We start from the raw sequence: 11677 nt of genomic DNA, 5'->3' as shown, positions 1-11677 counted from the left end.
CCTTCTCCTCTACATTCAACAGTGCTTCTTAACCTTTTCTTCACCATGGACCCTTTTTAAATACCTTTTGTGGCCACAGATCATGGCTACCGATCCCCAAGACTTTTCTCAAGATTTAAATCATATCATTTCTTCAAGCCCTGTGTTGATATTACGGCCTCCCCAGCGGTCCGCGGATCACAGTGTGAGAAAAACTGCTCAACTATGTTATGGATCTGTAAGTCTCAAAAAAAAAAAAAGCCTGTTGTTTTCCTAACCATTCAGAGGCTGCATCCCACCAGATCCGCACGTGACCAGATGGCCAAATCAAAATGGGCTGTCAGGTGATCTTTTTCTGCAAACCAGCAAAATGTCCAGAGAAGCAGAAAATCGATTCAGAAACGGGATGCTTGCCACCCCAAGATAGTGAATAGACATCTTTCAAAGATATTTATGTATTAGGAGCCAGATTGGCTAGTGATTAAGGCACCAGGCTAGAAAGCAGGAGACTGTGAGTTCTAGTCCCACCTTAGGCTGCTAGGTGACTTTGGGCCAATCATCTGGAGACAGTGAGTTCTAGTCCCGCCTTATGCAGGAAAGCCGGCTGGGTGACTTTGGGCCAGTCACCAGGAGACGGTGAGTTCTAGTCCCACCTTAGGCAGGAAAGCCAGCTGGGTGACTTTGGGCCAGTCACCAGGAGACGGTGAGTTCTAGTCCTTCTTTAGGCAGGAAAGCCAGCTGGGTGACTTTGGGGCCAGTCATCCTCTCTCAGCCCAACCCACCTCACAGGGTTGTTGTTGTTGTGGGAAAAATTAGGAGGAAGGTCTGTTGGATAAGTTCCGTCTTGAGTGATTTGTAAAAATAATAAAGATAGGATACAAATAATGAATAAAATAACTACGTAGTCCTGCTGGGACAGTTCAGCATTGATCGGGAGACTGAACAAGATGATGAATTTCCCGCCTTTTTCCACCTCAGTGAACCTCAGCAATCTTTATTTTCTTTTCACTTCTGCACAAAGGAAGCTTTGTTGTAATCTGAGCCTACAGTCTCCATCAGTACTGCAGGAAACCCTGAGCTTCCTACATCACAAACCCCCTCCAAAAATAGTTAATTTCACCTGGCTGAGAAGTCTCAAAAAGCTTGCAAAACTTTGCATGTAGTGAAGTTCGGTGAGGTTTCATAATTCTCACCTGGGACTTGGCACCCTTCCAAGATTTTAGGCCATTGGGAGACTAGGGACTAACATAGATACTTTATCCTTGAGCTGGCAAAATTCTCTCTCACAACAGATGCTTATATTATTTTAGAACAATTCCCCCCCTAACCTCTAGAGGTTGCAAGGCTGCCGAACACGACAAAAAAACACTTCCTTTCAAAATCCTTTTATTAAATAGCTTCAAATCCAGAAAAAACAGAAAAAAGCAAAATATATATATCCCATCCCCTGCCAACCCATTTCCCCTTCCCCAATTCTACAAAAGAGTCGATTTCTGCCCATTTAGACTCCCACTGCTTCCTAACAGCCCCCCNCTCTTTCTACAGCAGAGAGAGGACATTTTGAAGTGGGCAATTCCCTCCCGTTCTAAAAGATGGACGTCAAATCCTAGGGATCAGCCAATGGAGAGCTAGCTCAAAGGAATAAAGTTTCAAAAGGCAGGAATGCAGGAGAGAGAGAGAGGGAGAGAGGGAGAAAGAGGGAAGAAGAAAGAGAGAGGGTGTGTGTGTGTGTGTGTCTTCAAACGTGGCCCTTTTATGACTTGTGGACTTCAACTCCCAGAATTCTGGCTGAGGAACTCTGGGAGTTGAAGTCCACAAGTCATAAAAGGGTCAAGTTTGAAGACCCCTGTATTAAATCTTGGGCCTTTCCGAGTTAGGGTCTTTCAGATTTTTCTCAGCAGTTGTGGGACATCTGGATTTTGAAATTTCTGAGGGAATTCAAGGGCTTGGCTACTGGTCTTTGTTGATCTACTCTCCATCTTCTCTCTCTGGGTTCAAGGGGAGACATCCAGGCTGGATAGAGTCTCTTTCTCCCATCAGTGTCTTCTCTTTTCAAGGTGGCCTGGTGTTTGCTCTCTACACTGAAAATCAGGAGAGGAATCCCTGCCGGAGGAGGTGAGAAGAAGGAAGACTGAGGGCCCTTCCTCTTCCAGGCCTCCCCCCATAATTTGCTTGGCTGTAGGTATGGGGCCCTGCTCAATCAGAGTTGTGGGAACGTTTGCTCAAGATCTCTGGAAAAAGCGGAGGGAGGTGAGCTTCAGAAAGAGATGCTACTTGGTGAAACTGGTAGAGAAGACAAGAGTGCACCCTACAACGTTTACTTCAGGGCCTGTCCCACATCCAGCAATGAGTTCTCTGGGAACTTGAGGTGCATAGCTTTTTGGCTACGTTTTAGCCGCACACCCAAGGGTGGAGAAACAACACGCAACGCTGCACAACGGACAGCCCACCTCCTCCTTCATTCCCCGTGACTCCAGGAATAGGCAACCTTGGCTCTTTTGTGACTCGTGGACTTCAACTCCCAGAATTCCTGAGCCAGCATAGCTCAGTATGGAAACCTCTCCCTGTCCCCTCAGCACGGCTGGCTCAGGAATTCTGGGAGTTGAAGTCCACGAGTCCTAAAAGAGCCAAGGTTGCCTACCCCTGCCCCAGGCAGTGACTTGTTCTCCGTTCCTTTGCTAGCCAGGGAGTTGGGGGCTCTCCCCCAAAGAAAGTCAAGCCAAGGAAAGAGAAAAGAAAGCAGATTAAGCCATCATCGAAGCCATCTTGGTTAAGCATAACTTTGGCGGAGCACCTGAGGCGAGGCACCTGTGCTCTGGAGCGAATTGGCACTGGCAATAAGGAAGGAGCCATTTTTCTCGCGCGGAGGAAACCTCGGGAGGCTTCCTGGCCTTGTCTCCAGAGCGAACGAGAAGGAAACATCCACTTCACAACTCCTGCCTCTGCTTTACAAGCACGGTGTGGCCAAGATGTCACCCTGACCCGTCCGGTGCAGCTAGGAAATCCTCGCCAGAAATTCTCCCCTGTATTTTTTTGGGGGGGGGGCGTTGCTAAAAAGGAAAAACAACCCATCTCACAAAAGCCATTCCAAACCTCGCACTCGGTTCCTGCCCCCTGAAGGGACCCGTCCACCTCCTTCGCGTTGGGCCCCGAACACCCCGCCGGACGGCCGGAGCAACGGCCCAGGATGAACCAGGAGTCGCTTCCATCTACCCAAATCCTCCCCGAATTAAAAGGAAATTAAAAAAAGAAAGAAATCAGAAAAAAGAAAAGGTCGAAGCCCAAAACACACACAGCAACTGAAGCCCCCTGGGAGATCTCCCACCCACCCCCTTCCCCGGTCAAGCAGAAGCCGAGTGTTCCTTTTGAGGTAGAGTTTTTGGTTTCTTTTGTCTCAGGGCCAAACGGGGGGTGGGTGGGGTTCCAGGTCTCAGCCGGTTGCGTCCTGGGTTCAAGTATGAGTCAGGTAATTTATTGCTACTATCAGGTGCAGCAGCAGGAGGCAGCGGTGGAGGGAGGGGGGCAGGAAGGGGGGACACGGAAGAAGGGGAGACAGGGGGGCGGGGAATCCCTCGTCAAGACTCCTCGTTGCCGGAGTCGTCCTCGTCCCCGTAGCAGCTTTCCACCTCGTCGTCCATTTCGTCGTCTTCGTAGTAGTCGTCGTAGAACAGGTCGGAGCCTTCGTCCGGGGCGGGCGTCTTGGTCTTGACGCAATACTCCGCTAACGTGGTGGGGACTTTGACGCCGTCCCTCTCGGCGTCCACCTTGGTTCCCAGGACTTGTTTCCTGGAAAGAGAGAAGTTCATTTGTACAGCCCCGGTGGCGGAGTGGTTAGAATATGGCACAGGTAATCCTCAACTTACAACAGTCGGTTTGGTGGCCGAAGTGACAACGGCACCGAAAAAAAGGGACCGTTTTTCACTCTTATCACCATTGCCCCTTCTCCACGGTCACGTGATCAAAACTCGGTTGCTTGGCAACTGACTCACCTTTATGACTTTTCCAGCGATCCCCTTTTGAGACCTTCTGACAAGCAAAGTCAACGGGGGAAGCCACGTTCGCTTAACAACTTGGTTACTGTTCTAACAACTGCAGCAATTCGTTTAGCAAATGTCGCAAGAAAAATCGTAAAATGGGGCAAAACTCCCGTTAACAAATGTCTCACTTAGCAACATAAATTCTGGGCTCGACTGCGGGTCATATGTAGAGGACTACCTGTGTGGCAAGCTAGCTCTGCATTTCTACTGGCCAGGAGTTCAATCCTCAAGGATTGACTCAAGGTTGACTCAGCCTTCCATCCTTCCAAGGTCGGTAAAATGAGCATCCGGTGTGTGTGTGTGTGTGTGTGTGTGTGAACAAGATGCTGACTCCGTAAACCGCTCAGAGAGGGCTGTAAAGCACCGTGAAACGGTATATAAGTCTAAGTGCTACTGCTATGGATTTGTGCCAGGTTAGCGAAGCCGTGATGCTCCAATGGAAGAAGGCGGCAGGTCTGACTCTGCCCACTGCCAGCAGTTCGATCCTGACAGAGCTCAAGATTGACTCAGCCTTCCGTCCTTCCGAGGTCGGTAAAATGAGGACTCATTGTTGGGGGGCAAATATGCTGACTCTAAATCAGAGGGCTGTAAAGCACTATGGTATATAAGTCTAAGTGATCTATCTATCTATCTATCTATCTGTCTGTCTGTCTGTCTGTCTGTCTGTCTGTCTGTCTGTCTGTCTGTCTGTCTGTCTATCTATCGTGGTGCAGTGGTTAGAATGCAGCATTATAGGCTGACACTGCCCACTACCAGCAGTTCGATCCTAACCGGCTCAAGGTTGACTCAGCCTTCCGTCCTTCCGAAATTGGTAAAATGAGGATGCAGATTGTTGGGGGTCAATATGCTGGCCCTGTAAACTGCTCAGAGAGGGCTGTAAAGCACTGCGAAGTGGTATATAAGTCTAAGTGCGATTGTTATCTCTAGAGATTAATGTCAGGCGCAAGGAGCATGGTGGTTAGGACGCTGGGTTGGAGGCTAGCAAGCCCATGTTTGAGACCCAAGTGCTGCCTTGGGACGTGGTGAGCTCCCGTCGTTCGCTCCAGCTCCTGCTGGGGACGTGAAAGGAGCCCCTAACTGGGCATCAGGTGATGCTAATCTTTTCAACTCGGAAGTGCCTTGGTGCTTCAAGTGAAATGTCAGGTGGAAGAACCACACGGTTAAGCCGATCAAATGAGTTTCTTTATTGCTACTATTTACAGAAATCTTGCCAGACTTCACTAACTCCAATGATTTTTTCTTGGGTGGATCAGGAATTCCATGCTAACCAGACTCTTAACTCATCACTCACACACACACACACACACACACACACACACCACTTCCACTGCGATTCCACCAAACGGTCTCTGCTAAGATCCCATGATTGACTCTGCAATTTGCCCAGATTGCAACAGTTCAGAATGATAGAATAACAGAATTGGAAGGGAACTTGGAGGTCTTCTAGTCCAGCCCCCTGCTCAAGCAGGAGACCTTATACCTTTTCAGACAAGTGGCTTTCCAGTCTCTTCTTAAAAACCTCCAGTGTTGGAGCACTCACAATGTCTGCAGGCAAGCTGTTCCACTGGTTAATTGTTCTCACTGTCAGGAAGTTTCTCCTTAGTTCTAGGTTGCTTCTCTCCTTGATTAGTTTCCATCCGTTGCTTCTTCTCCTGCCTTCAGGTGCTTTGGATAACAAGTCAATCCCCTCTTCTTTGTGGCAGCCCCTCAAATACTTGAAGACTGCAATCATGTCACCCCTAGTCCTTCTTTTTGTTAGACTAGGCCAGGGGTAGGCAACCTTGGCTCTTTTATGACTCCTGGACTTCAACTCCCAGAATTCCTTAATCACCGTGATGATTTGCTTAACAACCACCACAAAAAAAGGTTAAAAAACAACAACAGGTCAGTCACATGACTTACGCCTGTAATAGGCAAATCTATAAAGGCCATTAAGTCACGATCACGTGAAATATTAATACCACTTTACAATGCCTTGGTAAGGCCACACTTGGAATACGGCATCCAGTTTTGGTCACCACGATGTAAAAAAGATGTTGAGACTCTGGAAAGAGTGCAGATAAGAGCAACAAAGATGATCAGGGGACTGGAGGCTAAAACATATAAGGAACGGCTGCTGGAATTGGGTATGTTTAGTTTAATGAAGAGAAGGACGAGGGGGGACATGATAGCAGTGTTCCAGTATCTCAGGGGCTGCCCCAAAGAAGGGGGAGTCAAGCTATTCTCCAAAGCACCTGAAGGCAGGAGAAGAAGCAACGGATGGAAACTAATCAAGGAGAGAAGCAACCTAGAACTAAGGAGAAACTTCCTGACAGTTAAAACAATTAACCAGTGGAACAACCTGCCTCCAGAAGTTGTGAATGTTCCCACACTGGAAGTTTTTAAGAAGAGACTGGACAGCCATTTGTCCGAAATGGTATAGGGTTCCCTGCCTGAGCAGGGGGTTGGACTAGATGACCTCCAAGGTCCTTTCCAACTTCATCATCATCATCATCATCATTAGTCGAGGAGAACCTATAATAACTGCAGGACTGGGAGGAGTCGTCGTCATCATCATCATCATCATCATCATCATCATCATCATCATTATTAGTCGAGGAGAACCTATAATAACTGCAGGACTGGGAGGAGTCGTCGTCGTCATCATCATCATCATCATCATCATCATCATTATTAGTCGAGGAGAACCTATAATAACTGCAGGACTGGGAGGAGGAGTCCAGTGTGACCAGTTCATCTCCCAAACTGGGTGGCCCACTAACCTGATGATGTCCGTGTATTCTTGATCTTTCCCTTTGCTTTCTTTCCACTTTCTGTACATCACCGAAGCGTCAACGTTGGCCGGAGAAAACGTGTTTGGTTCGTTGAGGAGCGAGATCACGCTAAGGAGGATTGTTCTGATAGGGAAAAACATTTTTTAAAAAACAGCGTATTAAAATAACGCCGCTTAATTTAAGTACAGGTGGTCCTTGGTTTAAGACGTGAGTGCTCGGTGACGATTTGAAGTCACGATGGACCACTCAAAAGTCACAGGTAATCCTCGACTTGCCACAGTTCATTTAGTGACCGAAATGACAAGGACATCGAAAAAAGTGACTTACAACCGTTTTCCACACTTACAACTCTTGGTAGCATCTCCGTAGGGTCAAAATTCAGACACTTGGCGACTGACTCATATTTATGACGGTGAACCGGGGTCACGTGATCCCCTTTTGCGACCTTTTGACGAGCAAAGTCAATGGGCGGAAGCCGGATTCACTTAACAACCGTGTTGCTAACTTAAAAGGTGCAGTGAGTCACTTAACAACGATGGCAAGAAAGGTTCTAAAATGGGGCAAAAACTCAACTGTCTCACTTAGCAACATAAATTTTGGGCTCAGTTGTGGTCGTAAATTGAGGACTAACTGTACTTATGATCCATTTCTGAAGTTATGACAGCCATCTGTGAATACTCCAACATTGGAAGTTTCTAAGAAGAGACTGGACAGCCATTTGTCTGAAATGGTATAGGGTTTCCTGACTGACCAGGGGGTTGGACTAGATGACCTCCAAGGTCCCTTCCAACTTTATTATCATCATCATCATCACCATCATCATCACCATCATCATCATCTCCCCATGTGACCGCATTTCAGGCATGAAGGAATGAATCAGCCTGCATTTAGGGCCACTTGCAATGCCCGATAAGTCATGCGGCTGCGATTTGCGACATTGTTGCTGAAAACAGGTACAGGTAGTCCTCAGCTTACAACCGCAATTGAGCCCAAAATTTTCGTTGTTAAATGATTCGTTGGTTAAGTGAGTTTTGCCCCATGCTAAGACTTTTCTGGCCACAGTTGTTAAGCGAATCACTGCAGTTGATAAGCGAGAAACCCGGTTGTTAAGCGAATCTGGCTTCCTCCATTTTTGCTTATCAGAAGGTGGCAAAAGGGGATCACGTGACCCCCTGGGGACACGGCAACCGTCATAGGTATGAGCCAGTTGCCAAGCCTCTGAATTTTGATCACGTGATCAGGATGCTGCTGCAAAGGCCATAACTGTGAAAAATGGTCCTAAGTCACATTTTTCAGTGCCGCTGTAACTTTGAATGGTCAGTAAAGTGGACTAACTGTATTTACTTTTTGGTAAAACGCGTGATAGGGGATAGTGGGTTTGCTTAATGACTGTGTTCTTTTAACAACTACTGCAAAAGAAAAAAAAAGTCTGTAAAAAACGATTCTGGTCACATGGTGATGTGCTTTACAAATGTCACAACTTGTGACTGTAAAAAGCAGGCTCTATTATGGCCGTAAGGTGAGGATTTACTTGTACATGTGAATGTAAGTTAAATCTTTGTCCTAGCCCTGCTTAATTTCTGGATTGTGTCCCCTGCAGAATGTATAAACCCCAAGAGACTTCGGAGGTTCAGCCCATCAAAGCTGTGGGCCTCTGCTTTGCAGGTTTATTAACATAAAGTACAGGCAGTCCTCGACTTAGGACCACAATTGAGCCCAAAATTTCTGTTGTTAAGTGAGACATTTGTTAAGTGGGTTTTCCCCATTTTATGATGTTCCTTGCCACAGTTGTTAAATGAATCAGTCTTTTTTTAGTAACATGGTTGTTAAGTGAATCCGGCTTCCCCTATTGACTTTGCTTGTCAGAAGGTCGCAAAAGGGGATCACGTGACACCCCCCCAGGACACTGAAACTGTCATAAATATGAGTCAGTTGCCAAGCGTCTTAATTTGGATCACGTGACCACGGGGATGCTGCAAAGGTTGTAAGTGTAAAAAACGGTCATAAGTCACTTTTTTCAGTGCCGCTGTAACTTTGAATGGTCACTAAATGAACTGTTGTAAGTCGAGGACTACCTGTATTAAACTAAAAGGAACTTAAATGGGGGGGGATGGCCAGATCTTAGCATTGTTTTCATTTCTGTAGTTGTATTCCAGCTACTAATATCCCAGTTTCTTCAGCTAGACCAGGGGTAGGCCACCTTGGCTCTTTTATGACTCGTGGACTTCAACTCCCAGAATTCCTGAGCCAGCCACGCTGAGGGGAAAGGGAGAGGTTTCCAAGCTGAGCCATGCTGGCTCAGGAATTCTGGGAGTTGAAGTCCACGAGCCATAAAAGAGCCAAGGTTGCCTACCCCTGGATTAGACTATTGTTCCATAGCACAAAGTGAGGGATCTGTTTTTAAAAAATATTTTTAAATGTGTCTAAGAAGGAAGGCAGGAAAACTCACCTTACATTCTGCGTTGGGTTCCACCTTTCTGAGGGTAACTCTCCGCTCTGTGGGTCATCCACTGGAGGATGTAGAATTGAAATGCAAACATCTCCTGTCTGGAATGTATAAATCATGTTGTCTGCTTTGCACGCTTGCACACACAGGCTGAGTTCACACAACGTTCATTCAAAATCCAGATGATTTACCTCACGTGTAAACAAAGGATATGTTCACCGAACATACAGTGGTCAAGGAAATGTACCATACGAGGGCTTAAGGCAGAGGTGAGGTACTATGGCCCCCTTTATAACTTGTGGACTTCAACTCCCAGAATTCCTGAGCCAGCATGGAGAACGATAACCCCTTTATAACTTGTGGACTTCAACTCCCAGAATTCCTGAGCCAGCCATGTTGAAGTCCACAAGTCATTAAAGGGTCATAGTTCCCCACCCCTGGCTTAAAGGGATAGACCAGGTTATACAGTTAATCCTTGACTTGTGACAGGTTGCTTAAAGACCATTTGAAGTGAAGGAGACCTATGACCCAGATTTAGAGTACTGGCAGACAGGCCTCTGTGGTCACATGACCAAACTTCAGGTGCTGGCAAAATGGCTTCATTTATTGCTGTTTGCAGTATTCCGCAGTCACGGGATCACTGTATTTTCATTACAGGTAATCCTCAACTTATGACCACTAGTGAGCCCAAAGCTTCTGTTGCTAAGTGAGACAGTGAAGTGAGTTTTGCCCCATTTTACGACCTTCCTTGCCTCAGTTGTTAAGTGAATCACTGCCTTTGTTAAATTAGCAACACAGTTGTTAAGTGAATTTGGCTTCCCCCATTGACTTTGCTTGTCAGGAGGTCGCAAAAGGGGATCACATGACCCCAGGACACTGCAACCGTCATAAATTACGAGTCAGTGGCCAAGTGTTCTAATTTTGATCACGTGACCCTGGGGATGGCTGCAATGATTGTAAGTGTGAAAAATGGTCATAAGTCACTTAGTGATTGTAATTTTGAATGGTCACCAAATGAATGGTTTTAAGGTGAGGACTATCTGTATATCTACACTACTAGTCCAACCCCTTGCTCAAGCAGGAAGCCCTATACCAGTGGTGGCAAACCTATGGCACGGGTGCCAGAGGCGGCACTCAGAGCCCTCTCTGTGGGCACACTCACTGTCGCCCCAGTCCTAGGCCTTCAGCTGGGTTTTATAAAACCTTTTCGCTTTAGGCCTCTGCCGCCGTGTGCAAAAAAAAAAAAGGTTCAATCAATTTCAACTTCTCGCGGGGAAAAAAAAGATCTTGCAAAGTTGAAATTGATTGATTGAACTTTTTAGTCCCACCCAGTCTGCCATTACCACCGCAGCCACGCCCAGCCAATGGGCCACACCCACCCGGCACTCGACAATGCGTAAGTGGGTTTTGGGTTGCAGTTTGGGCACTCGGTCTCTAAAAGGTTCGCCATCACTGCCCTATACCAGTGGTGGTGAACCTATGGCACGGGTGCCAGAGGCGGCACTCAGAGCCCTCTCTGTGGGCACACGTGCCATCGCCCCAGTCCTAGGCCTTCAGCTGGGTTTTATAAAACCTTTTCGCTTTAGGCCTCCGCTGCCGTGTGCAAAAAAAAAAAAAAAAAAAGTTCAATCAGTCAATTTCAACTTCTCACAGGAAAGAAAAAGATCTTGCAAAGTTGGAATTGATTGAACTTTTTAATCCCACCCAGTCTGCCATTACCACCGCAGCCACGCTCACCCAATGGGCCACACCCACCCAATGGGCCACACCCACACGGCACTCGACGATGCATAAGTGGGTTTTCGGTTGCAGTTTGGGCACTCAGTCTCTAAAAGATTCGCCATACCTGCCCTATACCATTCTTGGCAAATGGCTTTTCTTAACAAAAACCTCCAGTGATGGAGCACCCACAGCTTCTGAAGGCAAGCCATTCCGTGGATTAATTATTCTTCCTGTCAGGAAATTTCTTCTTATTTCTAAGTTGCTTCTCTCCTTGATTAGTTGACATCCATTAGTTCTAGACCTGCCTTCAGGTTGCTTTGGAGAATAGGTTGCCCCCCCCCCCCTCTTCTTTGTGGCTGCCCCTCAAATATTGGAAAACTGCTATCATGTCACCCCCTGGTCCTTTTTCTCACCTTACTAGGGACATCCCCGATTCCTGCAACTGTTTTAGCCTCCGGTCCCTTAATCATCTTTGTTGCTCTTCTCTGCGTTCTTTCCAGAATCTCAACGTTTTTTTTTAATATATTGTGGAGACCAAAACTGGGTGCAATATTTCAAGCGAGATCTTACCAGTACGGTACAAAGAGGTGCTAACACTTAGCATGATCTTGATAGTAAACCTCTGTTGTTGCAGCCTAGGACTGACTGCCCGGGGGGGGTGGGTTCCGATCCTCCGGGGCACGAGAGACCGAATAAGGAAGATTGAAATGAATACCGAG

The 11677-nt window shown here is 47.0% G+C and overlaps 1 protein-coding gene across 1 annotated transcript in view; it reads right to left on the bottom strand.

The window, feature by feature from the left end:
• Positions 1-3554: 3554 nt before the first annotated feature.
• The window catches only part of LOC107296109 (ubiquitin-conjugating enzyme E2 R1), a 31770-nt gene continuing 23647 nt past the window's right edge, over positions 3555-11677 (bottom strand). Inside the window, exons 3-5 of the mRNA XM_015825455.1 lie at positions 9240-9337; positions 6779-6913; positions 3555-3765 (exon numbers count right to left, since the gene is read on the bottom strand). Coding sequence (XP_015680941.1) covers positions 3555-3765; positions 6779-6913; positions 9240-9337 — 444 coding nt within the window. The remainder of the gene's footprint in view (positions 3766-6778; positions 6914-9239; positions 9338-11677) is intronic.

This window comes from Protobothrops mucrosquamatus, unplaced genomic scaffold, assembly GCF_001527695.2.
Source record: "Protobothrops mucrosquamatus isolate PMUCROS unplaced genomic scaffold, P.Mucros_1.0 scaffold2647, whole genome shotgun sequence".
NCBI classification, from domain to species: domain Eukaryota; kingdom Metazoa; phylum Chordata; class Lepidosauria; order Squamata; family Viperidae; genus Protobothrops; species Protobothrops mucrosquamatus.
This window is presented reverse-complemented; position numbering and strand designations above follow the sequence as displayed.